General features: G+C 35.6%; 1 protein-coding gene across 1 annotated transcript in view; it reads left to right on the top strand.

Annotated features, from left to right (window-relative positions):
* The window catches only part of LOC107045160 (RNA-binding protein fusilli), a 74,662-nt gene that overhangs the window by 34,786 nt on the left and 16,702 nt on the right, over nucleotides 1-23,174 (top strand). Inside the window, exon 4 of the mRNA XM_015267320.1 lies at nucleotides 16,787-16,876. Within this exon, the coding sequence (XP_015122806.1) occupies nucleotides 16,787-16,876 (90 nt within the window). The remainder of the gene's footprint in view (nucleotides 1-16,786; nucleotides 16,877-23,174) is intronic.

Genomic DNA, 23,174 nt, shown 5'->3' with positions numbered 1-23,174 from the left:
CAAAGATCTCCGATGTGGCAGCAATTTTATGAAGGGCTTAAATTATTTTTCACAACGTGAATCCGTAATTTATAATCGGAATCGCGATTTATGATCGCCAATAACAATTTGGAAATAATTTTATTACCAAATTGTTGTTTGCGATCGTATCCGAGAGGAGAAGGGTTACAAAAATTGTCAAGAGAGCTTTTGGAATTGAAAAAATATATTTTGACCCAAAGACCTCCTCTTTTGCAACAATTTTATGAAGGGCTTCAATTATTCATCAAAACGTAAAACAGTAATTTACGGATTTAATAGGAATTTACGGCGATTGTGACGATTTTTTCTATCTTTCTCGAATGGTTTCGTTGTTTTTAGGAAAAATAAGGTGATGGAGTCATCTTCTCATGCACTCGGGTTCATAGTTATGTAGGTCTAAAGTTCTCTTATTGACTGAGAAATTACACGCAAGTTCACAGACTGTGGAAGAGCATTTGACTGAAGATAATTTTATCGTCTATAAAAGTCACTAGAAAATTTTATTTCATCCCTATTATTTTCTAGCCGATTATGTTGAAGAATTCCGCAGTTCATGTGAGCATTTTTTTCACTAAAAAAGTTCAATAGAAAATATTATAAAATAAAAATCCATGGAATTGGATTTTTCTATACAACTTTTTCTATAGAGGCATTTTCTGTCGAAGTTTCTATATTTCTTGACATGAATTTTTTCATTTTTTCACTGTATTTTTGCTCTCTTTTCATTAAGGATAATCGGGCGAGCTGGCAGGGTCGGAAAAAAAGCAGCCATTTTTTTCTTTTTTTACGTATTCTTTAAATGATGGAAAAGGCGTGTGCAAAGGTTCAGTCTGCTGGGGAGCATGGTTAATTTATTATGAATTTTTCAAAAAGTGGTCATTTCACCCGCGATCTTATGGAAATCACCAAAAAAACTGCAAAACCCAAGGAAAAAATGCAGCTAAAATCATGAAACTTTAGACACATTTAGAACATGTAATCAATGATTTTTTGAGTGAAAAAGATTGTCGCCTAGGAGCATTGTTTATTAATAATAGCGAAAAAAGTACTGAAAAATGAAACTTCTGTGCACGTAGCCCAAACGAGCAGCAACGTCCCAAGTACCGATCGGGTGGGGGTAGCGCGGTCAATTTAAACGTCTCTTGAGAGAGAGCGATGAAGCGTTGTGATTGGAGCTCCCTCGAGCCACTGGCACCAGCTCCTGGCGAAAAAAAAAAAATACCGACGATGTTGCCACTTTTTCGTATGGATTAATATTTTTTCATTTATTAAAAAAAAACAATCTGAAAACCATTCAATGCGTGGAACAGATACAAATAAATTTGATTAGCTCCAAAAATAATTTTTAACCGGAGATACTCCCTAATATTGCCTGAATTTTGAATTCAAATGGGAAAAATGTATTTGTTCAGCGATTGGTTTTCTGCAGGAAAACAATAGAAACCCCTCCGCCGCACCTCCTACATTTCCTCCTCGCTCGATTATCCTTGAAAAAGTCAAATAGAAAAACTTGGAATCAAAGAACACCTTTCTCACAAGTCTCGAACCCTATTTTCATCACAATGTGTGGTAAGTGGGATTTTGTGTACGCGAAGCGTGCGTAAAATTTCACTTTACGCACAAGTGATAAAAACTAGTAATTTATGACGGGTTATGTAATCGTTAATCTTGGGGGGGAAACAATGATCCAATGTTTTTCCATCAATATTTGCCCTCCAGCATCACTCATCACGATAACTTCGTCTTCAATTGGCAGTCAGCAATCGATTTGTTCTGTTGCGCTTCGCCACTTCGCTACTGGATTGTGCAGATTCCTCTGCGGAATCTCTTGGAATATCTTGACCACTTCAGGAAGATTGAAAGTACTGAAAAATTTATCGTGGGGAATTTTTCCTGGCGGATTTTATTGATTACGCGAAGGATTTCGTGAAATTGGCATTCAGATACACGTGTTTCTCATTTCTTCAATACTTTATCACGGAATGATAAATTTTCTTTATTCTCGTGTATATTTTACTGAACAAAACTCAAGTATTCTTGAATACCTCCATTTGTTGGAATTCTAAAACTTTTTTGTTCCAAAAAATTTGAGCATCAATTTGCTATTTGTAATGATTATTGTTCCCAATCGGATTTCGACCAATCAGAGCGCAGTTGTTGAGGCTATCCGACAGTTTTATTTCGGATATTTCCTCCTAGCTTTTGAATATTTCGCAGTAGTTCTTAATTTTTTTTACCTGAATATTTCGCAGTAGCTCTTCATTTTTTCGGCTCATTGCAGATAGAATCTTATATTTGACAGTCTATGGAAATTGGGTTATTCTATTAACATAATTTGCTCAAATCTTCCCCAATTCATCTCCTGATGTTGTCCACTGCTCTCTACTTGGCCAAAATCCGATTGGGAAAAATAATCCGACAAATACCCCTCGAGATTCTAAATCAATCGGGTATTTCCCTCAAGCTCCCCTGCAAACAAACCATCGTGCCAAGTTTTGCAGAAAAATCCATCGCGCAAGCGCTCGGGATTTTTTAACCTGCAAAACTTGACAGCCTCCTTTGTTTGCAACGAAGCTATCGGGAAATACTCGATAATTTTGAAGCGCCTGGGATATTACTACTGAGAATTTACGGAGTAACAAATTTATTCAGAATAACCAGAAAAAATTGTTCTCCTCAACTTTTGCCATGAAAACCCGAAAATTACCTTTCAAATCAATGAAGTTTCCGGAATTGAAAGAGAATTTTCACCCTTTGTCTTTCATTTTCCTCAGAATTTCTGTAAAAATGTGCATTTCGTCACTCAATTACATGACTTTTCGCGCAATTTTTCTCGGAGTTTTTTCTCCGTGTAAGACATTTTTTCTATATTAGGAAGTAGCGTAAAATTATCTTGCTTGACCACTTCACTATTAACTTCCCCACCCCTACAACTTCACGATCAAAATTACATTGATACGAAAGGTAATTTTTATCCACCTGGCGGACGTTTCCCCATGCTTACATGCGGCTAAACTCGACAGAAAATTTCCCGAACGGACTAGCATAAAAATTTATTCAGAATAATTAGAAAAATTTGTTCTTCTCTGTGTACTTACCCCACGAAAACTCAAAAATATCACTCGTCTGGTTTTCATTACCTTTCAAATCAACGAAGATTCCAGAATTAAATGGAAATTTTTACCTTTTGTGCTACATTTTCCCCCGAATTTCTATAAAATTTGCATTTTCCTCGAGTTTTTCTTCTCCGTGTAGGAAATTTTTTCTACATTACAGACTATCACTTAAAAAGCTTTCTACATATCTCCCTTCAGAGATATGGATCGAAAACCAAATTAAATTCGTTTGAAATACCTTTCAGATGAAGAAAGTTTCCAGAATTTAAAGTGAATTTTCACTTTTCGTCTTATATTTTTCCCTGGATTTCCGCAAAAATGTGCATTTTCCTCGATTTTTTTTTCTCTGTGTCGGAAATTTTTTCTACATTACAGACTATTACTCAAAAAGCTATCTACATATCTCTCTTCAGAGATATGGATCGAAAACCAAATTACATTCGGTTGAAATTATCTTTCAAACCAAAAAAATTTCCAGAATTCAAAGTGAATTTTTAACTTTCGTCATATATTTTCCCCTGGATTTCCGCAAAAATGTGCATTTTCTTGGAGTTTTTCTTCTCCGTGTAGGAAAATTTTTCTACATTACAGACTATCAATTAAAAAGTTTTCTATATATCTCCCTTCACAAATGTGGATCGAAAACCAAATTACGTTCGTTTGAAATTACTTTTCAAATCAATAAAATTTCCAGAATTTAAAGTGAATTGTCACCTTTCGTCTTATATTTTCCCCTGGATTTCCGCAAAAATGTGCATTTTTCTGGAGGTTTTCTTCTCCGTATAGGAAATTTTTTCTACATTACAGACTATCACTTAAAAAGCTTTCTACATATCTCCTTTTAGAGATCCGGATCGAAAACCAAAATAGACGTTGCCTAAAGTTATCTTGCTTGACCATATTTCACTATTCACTTCCCCCCTCCACCAACTTCACCATCAAATCCCAAACGATAGATTTTCTCCTCCTATAATCGACAATCTGAATAGTCGAAAAACACCGAATAAATTGTGCTGATCGCCGAAGGTCACCACTTCACGCATCATTCACGAATGACATTTTTCTGATCCATAAAACATTACGAAAAATCTCCATAAAATTTGAATTGAGGATTGCGCCGCTGGCGCCACCTATCATTCCCTGCGTACACCACTCAAACCCACTCGTAATGCCACTCTTTGACCGCTTTGACCGATTGCACCTTCGATCCTTGCGCTCGAGTGTTGCGTTCAATGAAAGAGTGAAAACGTTTGCAGAGGAGAATGAGAGAAAAAGTCAAGATTACGCAAGAGACAAGACCGATAACTAACCTGTGACCCTGTACCCTGACTCGTTTCATGAATAATGAAGGAATGGTGTGAGCAGCTCTCCATTCGCACATGTTCAGTCGTCAATGAAAAAAAAAAAAGACTACCCACTTCCACGAATAGAAAATAACGCATTTTTCAATGTAGTGAAGATAATTATAGGAGGATCGACAATGCGGTGATTTTTATGGATATCGCAAAATCTGGGAGATATGGGTGTGGAGATTATTAATTTTCAGGGATTAATTGAACTAAAATTTACAGTCTCATTGATTTTGCCCCGACATTCCAAATTTTCAATGAGGAAATTCCTTGAAATTTCAGTTGAATTGAAGGTGATAAAAATTTCCGACTACACTACAAAAACCAGGTGTCTGACAGCTATCTGAATTTAAGATGTCAGATGGTAAAAAACGTCTTAATCTTCAAGTGTCTGAAAATCTGACTAATGTCTGAAAATTTGAACCACCGTCTCTGTCTGAAAATGATGGTAGACATTTTTTGTGCCCGAAAAATTTCAGACATTTATTTTCAGATATTTTCTGTGTCTGAAATTCAGTTATTTATGAGCGATTCAAACATTTCACTATTAAGATATCTCACCTGATTCAAACGGCAAAGTCCATTCAAACATTAATTTTTAAGATATTTCTCGTCTGAAAAGTTGACTCATCCACTGCAAAAACTACGTGTCTGACAAGCATCTGAATTTAAGATGACAGATGTAAAAAAACGTCTGAATCTTTAAAAGTGTCTGAAAATCTAACTGATGTCTGAAAATTTCAAACACCGCTTGTGCCTGAAACTGATGTCTGTATCTTAATTTCAGACATCATGGTGTCTGAAATTGAAATACCTCCATTGATTCAGACACATTTTAATGTCTCAAAAGTGTCTACAAAATCGTCCAAAAAAGTGTTTGAAAAGTGTCTACAAAAGTGTCTGAAATTCAGACATTAGTTTTCGCAGTGTAGTGAACTGGAAATTTCAATTAAAAATTTTCCGTACTGATCTTCACTTTTCCTCGACCGGAGAGTGGTATTGGCCCTTCCCCAAATCCATAAAAATGAAAATCACTACGGAAAAATATCGTTCACGACTAGTGCAATGGGATTTTTTTACTCGCGTAAAAAACCCCATGGCACTTGCTCTGAAATATACTATTTAACAACAGTGTAGAAATCGCTGGGCTAGTATTCGAAAATTAAGGGTCTTCTGTATAGATGGAAATTGGCGGTCAAAATTTATTCGGTCATTTTTTGCGGGTTTTGATTAAAGTAGCTCTACCCTTACGGTAAATTCAAAGATTATTGAAAACTGTAAAAAAATTGCAGCAAACTAGATTAGATTCGGATTTTTATTTTTTTTCTCAATTTAATTATCGTTTTGGTTTTTCAAAGAAGAAATGTTTAAAAATCAGGATTTAACCCAGTGTCTTATGTGAAAATCAAAAAAACATTTCTATTGTAATCAAATGTGACGTTATGAGTTTTACCCGTTTGGTAAAACTCAAATTAAAGGATAATTCTTCTGCTAATCTCTCGATTGTTAATCCTTTCCTGGTTCACTCCTGCCTCGGCTACTTCGGCGGTGAGCTCACGGGGGGTCCGCTCACTCGGAGGGATGTTAAGGATGGAGGATCGTGGAGGGGTTAAACCTCTTAGTAAACACTCGCGTACAGTTAGATAAAAGTATGATATATTGTCTAACTTGATGGTGAATTACACGATATCTATATTGATGGGTCGGTTTAACGCGTAGTTAATGGTGTTTTACTCGACTGAGACTCTGACTTGTGGTAGTCTTATCTGGCTGAAGGCCTGAGCTTTGACAGATCCTTTCTGTTTCGCTCTCGATCGTGCTCTGCCGTACCCTGGTGCTTCCAGAGTCCTCGAAACTCATCAAAGTCTCAGTTTGCTGATCTAAGCAATCTCACGGTTTTTCTCACTAACACAGTCTTGTGTCGTCATTGACACAAACTACAACAGTCAAACAGTTCGGTACCCCCGAACTGGACTTGTTGAAAACCGTGGGACTGCTTACCAAAGTGTCCAACTGACACCCTGGAATGGCTGACCATTGTCTGGATGGCAGGAAAGAGAAATCATATTTCTCATTCCTCTCATCCACCATTTATGTGAACATTTCACATAATTATTAACTAAATCGACGTATTGGTCTTTCCCAATACGTCACACAAAGATTAAAATCTGAATTTTTTTCATTAGATGTGGAAAAATCGAGAATTTTTTTGACACTTCATAAAAAATAATCCACCGTTTTGCAAACAAGTTTTATTATTTATTTATTTATAAGCGGGAAATGTTTGAAAAAATATCAATATTTTGCGAAATTTCATTTCGATAATACTGACTGGGTATCAATTTTTTAAAATTTTTTCCATGCAATTTAGTTGAAAAATTAAAAAACTGAAAATATCCAGAAGTACAGCGTAGCCCGGCCGAAGGGTAGAGCTACTTTAAGAGCCTTTTTCACAGCTCTCGATGTTCCTTACTTATCGTTCATTATCTCCCGTCGACTTCAGGTTCATCAAAATTCACTCCAATAGTCTCAAGTTACCCATCAAAAGAATTCGGTCCTATCTCCCACTTCCCCTTATCAATTATGGGATCATCTAAGCTTCGAGTTTCATAGAACACTCCCCGTTTTTCATATTCATTTGAAGGAGGGTATGTTTTCTATGATCAGAAATTCTTCGGTCGATTTTTATCTGTTGATTGAAGCGGTATAATTTATTAAAAATTCAGAAAGTCAAACATTCGGTTGTGGGTTTTTTACTTTCGAATGGAAACTTTGTAATAATCTTTAATTTTTATGAGCCGCTAAGTTTGCTTGGAAATAATGTAGAATGTCATGAAACGTCAAGATATGATGTTCTTAAAACATGTGTGTGTGTGGATTTTTGGAATTTTTTTGATAAATCTTCACGAAATAAGGAGTAAAGTCGATGCTAAAAATCTGAAATTTTGGGAAATAATTGGCTTTGTTTGGGAGCACATCTGGTTTTATATTTTTGACGATCTGCTGTAAACCGTTCGACCCTTAGGACCATTTGATTCTTAATCTTAAGGGTCTTGAAAATTTCTCAAAATCCTCGAAGCCTCAAAAATCTTTTCAAAATGACTCGAAAATCGTAACAATTTGCTCTACCAGTCTCAATTAATCCCCACTAAAACACTTCCATTCCATTCCTCACTCCCCTACTATTGAATGAATAAAAATTACGCGCTTTAACCCCAAGGAATCCGATTGACGGATCTACCGCGCATGCGCGGGACGATTCTCACATACACGTGCTACCCACACAAATTTAGTAAGAAAATACCGGTTGGAATGTTCGGGGTTTGAGGGCCAAACGGTCTTAAGGGTCAAACGGGTGAGAGCAGACGTTCTTAAGGTAGCTCTACCCTTCGGACGGGCTACGCTGTACTTTTGGATATTTTCAGTTTTTAAATTTTTCAACTAAAATGCATGGAAAAAATCTGAAAAAATTCATACCCAGTCAGTATTCTCTAAATTAAATTTCGCAATATATTGATATTTTTTCAATCATTTTCCTCTTATAAATAAATCATAAAACTTGTTTGCAAAACGGTGGGTTATGTTTTATGAGGTGTCAAAAAAAATTTTGATTTTTTAACATCTAATGAAAAAAAATCAGATTTTAATCTTTGATTACAATGGGAATGTTGATTTTCAAATAAGACACTGGGTTAAATCCTGATTTTTAAACATTTCTTCTTTGAAAAACTAAAACTATAATTAAATTGAGAAAAAAATTAGAATTCCGAATCTAATCGAGGTTTCTGCAATTTTTTGCAGTTTTCAATAATCTTTGAATTTACCGTAAGGGTAGAGCTACTTTAAGGGTCGTTTAACCTTCACAATCATTTGATCCACCATTTTACCCTCAACTACAAACAAACGAAAAGGTTTTCTGAATTTTACTGAATAATCATTTTTTCTTTATATGCAATAAAAACTTCTCAAACCCTTGAAAATGATCCCGAAATCGTAAAAATCACTTGATTAATTTCAATTAATCCCCATCAAAACACTTGCTTTCCATTCCCCACTTCCCCTGCTATTGAATTCAAACAAATCACACGCTTTAACGCCAATGAATCCGATTGATGGATCTACCGCGCATGCGCGGGACGATTCTCACATACACGTGTTACCCACACAAATCCGGTAAGAAAGCACCGGTTGCAGTGAATAAGTTCGTTTCACTGAGAAGGTACTTTAAGGGGAGACGGAACCCCTTTGTCTACATCAAATCTTAGAATTGTGTTTTCAGCTACAATTATTAATTTCTATCTATGAAATTACTTTATCGACTCGATTATCGCATTGTTGAGTCAATGAAGTAGTTTAATGAATAAAAAATAATAATTTCAGGAGAAAACAATTCTAAAGATTCATATAATTTCAGGGGTTCCGTTTCCCCTTAAGGTGTTTCGTGTGTAGATCACCGGGGGGTGAAACGGAAGGGGAGTCTTATTGTTCTCGAGCCCTGATTCAATCGCTGAGCATGAAATTTTCCAATTTTCAAGTAACTATTTAACTGTGCATTTGAACATTTCTTTGAATATTGATTTTATTTATCAGATTGATTTATTTTTTTCTCATCACCTACGGGTGTCAAATAATTTTTATTGGATGTTATTCTAATTATTGAAATAATATTAAAATGCGTCTCGAGTTGGTAATCCTGTCGAGTATTTTCTCTCTCTCAGTTCCATGGTCCAACCTATACTTTTCCCATGATGCTCACTGACATTTGAATCACGCGTCTACGCGTGAGGGCGTACTTGCCCCGAAATTCATAATTTCCCAAATCATTTGTTCAAATAACTTTCTTATGAAATCTGAAAAAAATCTGAAACTTATACGTGTTCTCAAGAAACATTTGATTTATTACCCACTAGTTTTTCCTCAATAGTTCATTATTTTTTTGGGTGCCATGGAAATTTCCCCAATTGAGAGTGGGGTAACCTCGGAGGTTATAGCTGGAGGGGTTACAAAAACATCCAAATTTCATGATTTTTTTCATTTTGGGGAAACGATCCTTATGTGCAGCGCCATCTATCACAATTCTAGAAAATTCTAGACTTTTCCAGGTAATTCGAGAAGTTTCTTATTAAAATTTTTAAAAAATTCAAGGAGTTTCTAGAAATTTAGGGGAAATGCAAGGAGTTTCTAGAAAATTCGAGACAGAAGGAAAGACCATGGACGTATCCACGTACAATTATAGCCGTATCAAGGATACAGCCGCCTGCAATTTTTGTCATTATTTAGACTTTTCAGCCGAAACACCTTAAATACACTTCCATTCCATCCCTCCCTCCCCCGGCTACTGAATTCAAAAAAATCCCGCGCTTTAATCCCACGATTCCGATTGATGAATTTACAGCGCATGCGCGGGATGCTTCTCACATACACGTGTTACCCACACAAATCCATTAAGAAAACACCGGTTGGAATGAATAACAGCATAATTAGTATCCCTTGGCACTTGAAAAAATTCACGTCTCATTCACTCACTCGGTTTATCACGAACCCCAGACATTTTTCATCTTAATAATAAACTTCAACACCATCGCCCTGGACCATTCATTTCTCAACTCATTCACAAATGAATATGTTGAGTACAATGCGAAAAGGGCAGCATACACCAGTGCCTTGAGGCATTCGGTGGTATGCTCTCGTATTACACTAGTCGACAAAACACATACTGTGAACAGTCGACAGTTTGAACTCAGCCTGACATCCAACTTCCATCCACCAATCCGTCCAGAAACCCCGTACCGTGCGCATCTGTCCAATACTCAGGCGGTTTGAGATAACGACAAGAGGACGTTTTTTTTATTCTTCTTCGAATAAGAATTGAGTTGAGAGATAGAGAACAGGAGGGCGATTGTGGAGAGTTGAAAAATAATATTAATTTTTTTACGTGAAGTTTTTACGTGCTCGGGGTGGACTTTGAGGCGGGGATTTCTTGCAGCGATTTAGGATCGAGACAGGTATGTTTATAATATTTAAAATGGCATTGGAAATGGTTTTGTGAAGAAAACCGAACGGGTTCAGTAGAGAAGGGGAGCGATTGGTTTTTAATGGATATCTGGGGTTCTAAGGGAAATAGGGAAATTTTTATGAGGACCTTTTTTATGGAGAAAATCCAGAGCTACAAAAAAGTCACTATGAAAAATTTTGCTATTTCTGATGGTTTTTGAGATATTCAGTAAAAACTGACGTCAAAGTAAAATCAACGTATATTGACTTCAGTTTTTTTTAAATAATTTTTTTAAAAATTAGTCTGAGGTCGAGAGGAATGGCGAAATTTTTATGAGGACCTTTTTTGTAGAGAAAATCCAGAGCTACAAAGAATTATTAAGAACAATTTTGCTATTTCTGATGGTTTTTGAGATATTCAGAAAAAACTGAGATCAAAGTAAAATCAAGCATCTTGTTTCGAGTTTTTTATGCAATAAGTTTATGGGAAATATCTCTGAGGCAGGCCATGTTGCAATTTTTGTAATTCCCTTTTTTGTGAAGAAAATCCAGCCCTTCAAGAAACGTCTTTACAAAAATTTCGGTTATTCTCACAGTTTTTGAGATTTTTTCAAAAAGCTAAGAGCAAAGTAAAATTAAAACATCTTGAATTCATTTTTTACGCATCAATTTTTTAAAAAATAATCCGTAAATTTTCTCAAGTGCCTCCTTGCAACAAAGTTCAGAATCACAAAAAAAATTTCATAAAAATTCCGCCATCTCTGATACCTAGTTCCCGAGATACTTCTCAAAAACTGAAACCAAATGAGTGAAATTCCCGCATCCCAAACTCACTCTTTATAAACATTTTTCGATAATATCTCTGAATCTAAGGAATCTACCAAAATTCTTCTTCATAACTTTTGCCTCTCATTCTCCTTCACAAAAAATTCTTCAGAAAAATTTCGCCATTCTCATATATTCCGAGACATTTATCGAACGCTTCACTAATGAATTAATCGATAAGAAAATAAATCTCTGGGACACCTCAATTTTTCTCAACCCTTCGTGGGCTCATCTCACTGAGATTCCATGACTTCGGATGGATGAAAAATTATAAAACTATTCAAGATCAAAGCTACACTATTCAATTCTGAAAATTTATAAAAAAAATTCTCTGAAATTTGTACGCACATACAGGCGTACACACAAACATTCTCTAAAAAATCATATTTCGACATTTCCTGAGGCAAAAAACTCATTCGGAACATGTAAAACATACGATATCGATACTTATTTATTTTCAACCTCAACATTGAGCGAAGAAACGAATAAAAATGTGAAAAATCCGCTCTCCCCATCGTTTTATTTTTATCATCAATACATGCATACATAACCAATGATTATTCGTACATAACTTTTGTTGCAAATAAGCAGTGCCACACATAATTATTAACAATCGCATAACTAAAATCCAGAAATGAGAATCACATCTCTCCTAAGAACATTTGTTCTATCAATATACTTCAATAAATTATAAATTATGTGAATAACTATGATAATAACGAGTGCAACTACATCAATTAATCAATAGCATTAAAAAGTTCTCAACAATCCAATTGTTTAAATATATGTATCGCTTCCATTTTGATTCGTATCAAAAAAAGTTTAAAGTAAAGAATATTCTTTGAAATCTTAAAAATACAACAGTATTAGATTTTTTGAAATCTGTTGATTTTTGCGGAAAATATGATGATTTGCACTTAACAGGTCTTGATATCTCCTCTAACTGCTCTCCCCATCGTTTTATTTTTTTCAATTCCACTATTTTCATTTCCTCTGAGATTGACCTTGGAGTGGATGAGAGTGGAGCATTGACTTGTTTGGGGCCCTCCTCCCTCCGCTATAGAGTGACCGCATAGGGCTAGCACGTGTGACTGCAGAACTATTTCGTTTTCTTTTCAACCGTCTATACCAGTCGTCTTGTGCACTCTGTAGAAATGAAATTCAGTCCTCCATTGTGCTATAATCCCAGACGTTGCGATGATGATGTGTGCGATACCGTACAGTTGTACGTGGTGTTAATACAACAAAAACCACCTGTTGCAGGTGGACATCTATGGATTTCAGTCGTCGGTGATCGTTCCCATTAAATTCGATTCAATCGTGGATATCGGTTTTTCATTAATGATGAGTTCATGCATTTTTATTCACCATTGAGTATGGATTCAGTGCAGGAAAATGTCTGGTTCTCGTAATAATGGGAGAACCGGTTTGGGATTAAGTTGCGGCTGTAGGTGAGATGATTGAAATTTTAATTCGGGGATTTTTTTTGGGGGCCGAGTGGGAGTGCGATTATATCGGGGATTTGGTAGGAGTCCATGAATTGGTGGGCGAGGGAGGAATTTATGACATTCAGGAGAGATTGATTTGGGATTCCGGGAGGGGAGGGATAATGAGCGGAATATACGGCCTTGAATTACATGTAGAGAAATATTCAATGAAACTATGTGTCTTTTCCGTAATTCCGGAGCGCAATGCGGTTGTAGGAAATGTTACGGAACTGTCACGTAATTTTTACCTAGAATCAGGGAATTTTTCCAGAGCGTTTCGTAATTTTTACCTGAATCTCCTGTGAAAAATTGCGATACCATCACTAAAATTTTCTGAGTCGATTCCGTAATCGGTGAGCGAACTGTGAGTTCCGTAATTTTTACTGAGCATTTCTCTTCTTATATTATTAATTTGAGAATTCGAAGATTTGGAGGAAAATGTCTGGAGATGTCTGGAAATTTTTTCCTGTGTAGAATCCGAAACGGATTTTGCAAACAGCCTAAAACTACAGTCAAGGCTTTACACGGAGAGAAATATTCAATAAAAATTAAGTATCTTTTCCGTAATTCCGGAGCGAAATTTGGTTGTAGAAAATTTTCCGGAACTGTCACGGAATTATTCTGGAGCGTTCCGTAATTTTTATCTGAATCTCCTGTGAAAAATTACGATACCGTCACTTAAATTTTCTGAGTCGATTCCGTAATCGGTGAGTGAATTGCGAGTTCCGTAATTTTTACTGAACATTTCTCCCCGTGTATATAAGATACCTTCGGAACAGTAGGAGAGTGGAATTCCGGGAGTGCGTATACCCTACTCCGCACGCTTGTAGAGCGGAGAAAAAAAAGGGATCAGCGGTCCAATGTACCGCGCTTGTTGCGCCCGAATTCTATGGAATATTCATTTTTACTGAATGGATATTGATAACTAATCAATTCGTACGAGTTTAGTGTTTTGAATTCATATAGCCTGCGCTCCCTTTTCTCTCCAAACATAATCCCGCGTGATAGAATGGCAGCTGATTTTGGGGGATTGTTGGGGGACTTGAAAATAATCACTTCTGAACTGCTGAACTACAAATTATTGATGGGACGTAAATTAATTGAATTTTAATTAGCCTTTATTCTATTAACGATATTCAAGCGAGGTTAAAAATGCAGCCAATTTTTGGAAATTCTTTAAGTACATTCTGTAATATATTTCGATGCTCTGTGTGGAGTTTCAGATTGCTGAGATTAATGGTTCGAATGGGATAAATTATTTAAAAAACGGAATTTAACCCGTGTTCTTATGGAGAATGTGGAAAAATGCATAGACTGAATGTAAAAATTCAGCCAATGTCACGAAACTTCGTCCACGTATGACATATTAATAAATACATCTTTTGCAAACAAAAAAACATCGGTTGGATTCGTTTTTTAGCCAAAATTGACAAAAAAAACACTAAAAATCTGAATTTCTGCGCGCGCAGCTGTGAGTTGCGGCAACGTAGCACTTGCCGATCGGATGGGGGTAAACGCGGTAAATGCAAAAATGAATAAAGGACCGTTGTGGACTTCATGATATCCGAAGATAATTTCCACGATTATAGATATCAATAAAATTCATGAAATTTTTTCTCTTTAACACGCTTTCCCTTGAGAGAAACCATTGTTTCTGCAGTGATCTCTGTTTGAGGTTATGCCGAATACAGAGACAACACTAGGCACTGTCACTCATGTAGGAATCATTCGTGAGTCCTCACTTCAAAGAGAGATCCTGGGATTCATTTACTATTATTTTGCTTGTCGATAGTAAATTATAACGCCATGGGTAATGAATTTTTTGGATAAACGTATAACGATGGAAAAAATTTACATGTGTTTATACGCGTGACGATTGTACAGTGAGAACCTTCATAGAGAGTGGCAGGCCGACCAACTCTGATGATGAAAAAAACTGGCGTCGGGCCGACGTTGCCGCTTTTTTTACACAAATTAATTATTTTCCATTTATTATTAAAATTGCATTAAAATTTTTTTTAAAGCATGGGTGTAGGAAAAAAATTGAATAGTTAAAAAAAAATATTATTTGATTACAGAAGAGTCTACATATGGCCGTATTATTTAATTGAAGGGAACCGAATTTTCGTATTCAGGGATTGGTTTTCTGCAGGAATACAATAGGTTTCGCTCCGCCTCACCTCCTACATTTCGTCATCGTTTGAACATCGTCAAGACAATTCTGCGTCACCACTTTAATAAGTATAGCTTCGAAGAAAAGAGTTGACCCTTGGGATGGTTTAACCCTTCTGATTGCTTCCCTTGACTCTCACGTTTGAACTTTTGACCCTTATGATCCCTTCATTTGTCCCTCCCGTTTGACCCTTAACTCCGTTTGATCCTTATAACCACTCTTTTCCCGTTGAAAAATGATCGAGACCATAGGTATCTTATAAGAAGTCCACGGAACTAAACATTCGGGAGGCGATAACAGTGCCGGGAGTGGGGGTAGGCCTCGAGCGCTCAGTGCTCGAGATATATTACAGAGAGGTATCTTAAGGATAATCGGGCGAGGAGGAAATGTAGGAGGTGAGGCGGAGGGGTTTTGTATTGTTTTCCGGCAGAAAACCAATCGCTGAACAAAAAAATTTTTCCCATTCGGATTCAAAATTCAGGCAATATTAGGGAGTATCTCCGGTTAAAAATTATTTTTGGAGCTAATCAAATTTATTTGTATCTGTTCCACGCATTGAATGATTTTCAGATTGTTTTTTTTTAATAAATGAAAAAATATTAATCCATGCGAAAAAGTGGCAACATCGTCGGTAGTTTTTTTTTCACCAGGAGCTGGTACCGCTGTGCTCGAGGGAGCTCCAATCACAACGCTTCATCGCTCTCTCTCAAGAGACATTTAAATTGACCGCGCTACCTCCACCCGATCGGTACTTTTTTGGGACGTTGCTGCGCTCCTTTGGGCTACGTGCGCAGAAATTTCATTTTTCAGTACTTTTTTCGCTATTATTAATAAACAATGCTCCTAGGCGACAATCTTTTTCACTCAAAAAATCATTGATCACATATTCTAAATGTGTCTAAAGTTTCATGACTTTGGCTGCATTTTTTTCTTGGGTTTTGCAGTTTTTTTTGTGATTTCCATAAGATCACGGGTTAAATGACCACTTTTTCAAAAATTCATAATAAATTAACCATGCTCCCCAGCAGTCTGAAACTTTGCACACGCCTTTTCCATCATTTAAAGAATACGTAAAAAATAAAAGAGAAAAATGGCTGCTTTTTTTCTAACCCTCCGGGCTCGCCAGATTATCCTTAAATGAAATCTCAACTATATTAAATTTGAAAAAGAAATGTCAAAAGCCCTTCATTATAAGAAACCAAAATGCTCCACAAAAAAAGTTGCTCAACAATTTTTGTAAACCTCGTCTCCTCATAATGTTGACAAAATATTTTGGAAATCCATTTGTTTTCAACTTATCTTCTCACAGCGCTTTTTCATCTCCAAGTGTTTGTTGACGCTTCAGGTCAACGAAGATCGTCAGTCTCGGTTAGTTTCTGTACCCGTGAAAAGGCCGGTCAGAATATGGTGCAATTCTTATCACCACAAGTGCCGGATTAAAGGTCATAAACCGTTGACGATACTGCACAGTGAGAAATTCAACGATACGCAGTTGAATTTCGATCTTTGAATTTTCATTATAATTGCTGTTATTTAAATGGACAAAACGGGATATTCGGGATGTTGATTGATTGATCACATGCAATAAAATGAAGGGAAAGTCACTGCCGGTGAGCGAAATGTCTTCCGGATTTTTGTCGGGGTAATCTAGAGGACAAATTCATTTTATGTCGGCAAATTCTCTGGTGGAAATCCGACGTTTCCCAGGTCATTACGGACTTTGTTATGTCATCGCAGAGTAAATAAACGGTGATTATCATCGTTGAGGGCATAAACCATTGATTTCAAGTGCTATTTATCCTTGACCAGAGTTATCATCAGATTTTGGAATTGCAGCTGATGTAGAGAATGATTTTCACGTTAAGGAGGTTCAGGATATGATTAATGTTATTCAGAGGATGATCAAGGATGGTAAGCTATACAAGACATACAAGCATGCAGATGTATTGTATACATATTCAATACGTTTTTATATCGCATTTGAGTAAATTATTCCAGAAGAATGAAAGGTTTTGCAAGCGTCATAATTACTCACTACGGAGAGAAAAAGGTCCTACACTGAGGAAAAAAGAAATATTTCCTTAAACAAGTCTTGTCTGAACCAAAAAATCGCAAGTTGAAAATTATTTAAGAAATTATATCTAGTGCTGACCATTTGAAGACTGTCCTGAGATGAAAATTTTCTGTTGCAAAAATTGAATTTTCATCACTTGTGCGTAAAGTGAAATTTTACGCACTCTCCGCGCAAAATCCCACTTTCCACACATTGTGATAAAAAATAGGGTTCGACACAAGTGGAAATAGTTATTTTCACCACAAGGTCCACAAAGTATTTTCTGACGAATGTGGCTTTGTAGGCCGAGCCGAAGGCAAGGCCTATAATCACATTCGTCAAAAAATACTTTTGGACCGTGTGATGAATGCAATTTTTCGTCAGAAAGCCCGTAAACCGCGATCAAACCGAGCGAAGCGAGGTTAAAATCGCGGTTTACCGGGTCTTCTCACGAAAAAGTGTTCTTTGACCCTTGGAAACGTAGCAAAAACACTTTTACACACTCGTATCAAAATATACTATAGAATAGTACATTTCGACACTAGACCGTGAGGAATTTCTCTACCTCATATGATTACAGAACTTGCCCTTGGCTCAGCCTGCAACCTCCTATTCGCTAGAAAAGTTCTTCGCGGCCGTGTATCGAACTAGTACATTTCGACACTAGGCCCGAAAACCGCGATTTAACCGAGCGAAGTGAGGTTAAAATCGCGGTTTATGGGGCCTAGTCATTAGGCCGAAAAAAACTTTTCTGGCGAATATGAGGTTTGCAGCACGAGCCGAAGGCGAGGGCTGCAATCGTAGCCGTCAGAAATAGTTTTTTTTGTCATTCCGGCCGCCATGACAAAAAATATTGTTCGTTATACGGCCAAAAAAAAACTTTTCGGGCTAATGACGAAATATACTATTTTTGACCCGTAGGAGGTGTGTAGCCCTCACCAACAACGAGTTTTATCCTCCCAAACGTCAAAGAACATTTCCCACGAGTGTCGAACCCTATTTTTCATGGGATTTTGCGTTTGCGGAACGTGCGTAAAATTTGGCTTTACGCACAAGTGAAGAAAATGGCTTATTTAAATTAAATAAATTTTCTTCGAATCAAGTAAATGGTTTATTTAATTCAAATGAATCATTTTTCTGGGTGACAGAGCACATAAATCCAGATTTTTACTGAAAACAAGAAACTTTTTTTTTCTCTGTGACCTTTCCTATTCACTACACCCGGGATTATTTATGAGTACCCACATACACTAGTGATAATATTTTCAAACTCGTCATTAGTTTCTAAACCTGCGTATCGGCAAACTGGATTTTTTTCCCCTCCGGTCTGAGGAATCGCTCGGTGTGCACGTTGCGTGTCACACGAACGAGGGATTGAGGGGAAGGAGAGGAAAAACGAAAAAAACACAGGAAATACAAATAATAATATAGGAGAGGAGATTTACGATTTTTCACGAGTGCGCAGTTCAGTGCCATTATTTATTTTGGTCGAGTAAAAAATTATGATTGAGAGAAATTATATATCTTGAGACTCGAAAATATTTCAATTATGTGAAATAAATAAATAAATCATTCAGATGAATCCTCTATCAGAATCGGATAAATTGACGAGTTGAAGAAGAATTTGTACTGAATTTATAATTGATAATTAATATTTACATAATATTATTATATAATTTATAACTTCTTATAATGAAGCAAAATTTTTTTTCTTCGCCTATTTAAACAATGATTTAATTTTTAACTCATAAAGTAGTGATTAGGATCAAGAGAAAATTGGTTTATAATTAAATAATTATTCATTTGATGGGCATAATAACGCAAATAAAAACGTAGTTTAAATTTAAATAAATCTATTTATTTGATTCAATTAATAACTTTATATTTTTGAGGGTTAATTATTTAATCAAATCAGTTCTCGATGGATTTCGTTGGGTTTAAGAGAGACGATAAATTTTGATAAAAAAGATTCTAATGGATGTACGTTATCTTTTTTGGAGTGGAAGATATTTTTCAAAGGCTGACATTGCACTGAGGTTAACTCATCTTGAAATTCGTTTTTTTACTAGCGAAGCGGCAAAACTGTTCAAGTCGATTTGGATTATTGGCCAATTTTCAATAAATATCTCGGAATCTAAGGCAGATAGTAAAAATGTTGTTAAAATCTTTCTTGTAGCTCTCAAATCGCTCTACAAAAAAGGTCATTACAAAAATTTCGCCATCTCCCTCAGATTCGGAGATATTTCTCAACAACTCAGCTGAATCGTTTTACTGTTTTGCTACTGAATTGACAAATTTGATAATTGAAAATGGTTGAATCTATAGAGATACTTGGATATCCTTCAGGGAAGTTCTGTAAGTCTCAACTTGAACCTTTTGAAAATTTCAACTTCAGGCTTTTGAAAATCTCAATTTGAAACTTTTGAAAATCTCCATTTCAGACTTTCAAAAGTCTAAAATTTAAGATCATAAGTCTCAAAATGAAGTTTTTTTTTGTGTATAGAAAAAGTTTGCATGATAATTTTGTTATCGCTCTCAGCCTTTAAGATATTCTCCGAGAAGTGTGATTGAAAGGAAATCAAATCATCCTAAATTGCTGTGAAAACGAAAATATTTTTTCTGTCTTCCACTTGACAAATTGTCTCTCGAATGGGAAGTTCGTGTGGATGTAGAATTTCCATACGATGTAAATAATTGCACACACCCACGATTGAAATCGATCGGTCCCCATCTACTTTTAACGATCACAACTCGCCCTCAGCAGCCCGTATATGTCGTAAAACAAACCCATGCTGGCTGCGCTCCTTATCACAGTAGTTCTCAACCCACTCCCTGCAATTCATCACAGAATTACTACGGTAATCGAGTGAAATTAATCACACGAATGATTCCCGGTGTGCAACCCAAGAGAAAAGTCATAAAATGCATCCGAACAGGTCAAATGTAGACTTCATGAATGTAGGTTTTAGGGAAGAGTGGGGCAATACGGACACTCGACTTTTTTTATGTGTTTATAATTCATTCAAATGTTGTGAAACGGGATAAATTTTCTTTCCTCGTAAAGCACAATTCACCCTTTTTGTGCTCAATTGATGAGTTTACACGTACGAAAAGATTTAAGGGGAGACTACTGTGAGTTTTAAAAGTCGTGGGTTATTGGAGTGAGACTTTTCATACGTTGAAGATCGATTATATAGATCTGAAAACGAATAATTGGTGCAAAAAAAAATTTTTTTTTTGTTCGTTTGCCCGAAAACGCTTAAAATGCTGAAAACAGTCGTCCAGAGCCTCAAATTTTTGAGCTACAAAAGATTTTTTTTTTTTTCAAAATTTTCGGAGATGTGTGGAACAACAATTACGAGTCAGTTTTTTGGAATTCCTATACAGCTGATTTCGGTTTTTTTCATACAAAAAAATTCACTATTTGTGTAAAAAAATACAAAAAAGCAAATTTAGCCATGTACGAGACGAATAAAAAAAAAAACTAGTTCGTAATTGTTATACCACATATTTTTCCGAAAATTTTGAAAAAAAAATCCTTCGTAGCTCAAAAATTGGAGGCCCTGGACTGTTTTTGCTATTTTAAGCGTTTTCGGGCAAAAGAACAATAAAAAAAAATTTTTTGTGCACTAAGGTAAATGTACCAATGCCCGTCTTTGTCCCTACGCTCGTTCAGATCCTGCCAGCTATGACATTTCAATCATTTTGGTAGTCCCAAGAGTCTATTAAGAGTGAAGTACGATTGGAGTTATTATTTTAGTCAATAAGAAAAGTTATAGAAACCAATGCAGAGTGATTTATTGAATAATAAGAGAAAAATCACATTCACATCAACTCGTGCTACGACAGAGTTAATTCTTAAGCTACAAGTTAAGAAACTCACAATTTTAAAACGTTGATATCTCCGTTACAATAGTAAAATGGAATTAAAAATCCCTTGGCTAAGGTTTCGAATAGTTAAAAATTTAATAAAAATGCATAAATTAGAGTAATATCCGGATATTTCACTGAAATATTGCCAATTAAAAGAATAGGTACAATGAAAATGGCATTGATCCTACGCTCGTTTTGCACCCAACTGTCAACTGGTAACGGACTAAACGGATGAAAAAATAATTTAAAAGGTTGGACTGTCTAATGGAAATATAATTTTGTGCATCGAGATATTTTTTAATGTTGTTTTATCACAAAATAGGATACTCACGATGTAATTAGTTCGGATNAATAAGAGAAAAATCACATTCACATCAACTCGTGCTACGACAGAGTTAATTCTTAAGCTACAAGTTAAGAAACTCTCAATTTTAAAACGTTGATATCTCCGTTACAATAGTAAAATGGAATTAAAAATCCCTTGGCTAAGGTTTCGAATAGTTAAAAATTTAATAAAAATGCATAAATTAGAGTAATATCCGGATATTTCACTGAAATATTGCCAATTAAAAGAATAGGTACAATGAAAATGGCATTGATCCTACGCTCGTTTTGCACCCAACTGTCAACTGGTAACGGACTAAACGGATGAAAAAATAATTTAAAAGGTTGGACTGTCCAATGGAAATATAATTTTGTGCATCGAGATATTTTTTAATGTTGTTTTATCACAAAATAGGATACTCACGATGTAATTAGTTCGGATTCACCTTAGCTAGACGAGCGTAGGGTCATTTACCTTAATTATTCATTTTCAGATCTATATAATTAATTTTCAACATATGAAATGTCTCACTCCAATAACCCACGACTTTTAAAACTCATAGTAGTCTCCCCTTAATAGACAATTCTAGTGGATTTCTATTCAACTTTCCATTTGTTTTTGGCCGATTCTATTGAAATGTTCAATTGAAAATATTACATAGAAAAAGTTGAAAGAATTTCATTTTTCTATTCAACTTATTTTTCTATAGAATTTTCTTTGCTCAAATTTTTCATGTTTTTTTGTTTGATTTTCTTGATGAAACAAAAAAGAAAAATAGAATGAAAAAAACTCCGAAAATTTGAACCGAAGAAATTCTGTAGAAAATATCTCAATACAATAAGTTGTATAGAAAAATCGAATTCCATTGGATTTTTGCTATTGAGTATTGTCTATCAAACATTTCAATAGAATCATCCAAAAACTAGTAGAAAACTCAATAGAAATCCAATAGAATTCTAGCGATTTCGATACGTTTTTCTGTTAAAGTTTTTGTTACATGAAAATTCGCAAAAAATAGAATGAAAAAAAAATTGCACAATTGAAGACCCGGGTGGATCATTTTTTGAACGTGATCTTGTTTGTTTTTTTTTTTTTTTTTTTTTTTTTTTTTTTTTTTTTTCATTTTGAAAATCTGAAATGATCTCCAATTGCTATTCAGTTTTACATAGCCGTGGAGTCTCCAAAAATCATGATTGTTCATTGTTCAATCAAACAAACGTTGAGAAAAAGCTGAACATTTTCAAAGAGCGTTTTTGAATAATATTGGGACATAAACTCAATAGAGAGGAAATTGCAAATTAATAATTTGATGTATGTAATGGCTGTCAGATCGTTTGTTACCATGGTAAATTATCCACTCACTATTTCCCCTCCATCGGACTTATTTCTTAATCTTTTTTAAAAACGCTCTTTGAAAATGTTCAGTTTTTTTGTACCTTTTTTTGATTGTACAATCATAATTTTTAGGGACTCCTGCGTGATGTAAAATCCAATGGAAATTGTGATATATTTTACATGATGAAAATAGAAAAATAATCAAGATAACATTCGAAAGATAATCCACTCTGGCCTTAACCCTAGACTGGTCACCATGCGAGGGAATTGCCACAACACGCCGTTTTATTCACCTTGCCATCGACTGGTTGACCGGAAAAATTTGAGAAAAATTGAATTCGTCAATTGAAGTATCTGGAAAATTCTAGTATTTTTTTTTTCAATATTATATCCTTAATTCTGGGAGAAAAAAAATTATTTCCAACAGGTGAACAATTTTATCCCGTGTTTAATGAAATTGCCTGTTGCGCGACGTTGCTGGGAACTCGCTAAACGCGCCCGGGAAGTGTAGAGTGGATTCGGCAGCGCTGGAGCCTAAATAACACGGCGGCACTCTCCCGCGAAGGTGACTAAAGTCACATTTTACCGTCAGGTGATCAGACTAGGGTTAAAGTAGCTCTACC

The sequence above is a fragment of the Diachasma alloeum genome, unplaced genomic scaffold, assembly GCF_001412515.2.
Source record: "Diachasma alloeum isolate Michigan unplaced genomic scaffold, Dall2.0 Dall_scaffold_00180, whole genome shotgun sequence".
Taxonomy (NCBI): Eukaryota; Metazoa; Arthropoda; class Insecta; order Hymenoptera; family Braconidae; genus Diachasma; species Diachasma alloeum.
This window is presented reverse-complemented; position numbering and strand designations above follow the sequence as displayed.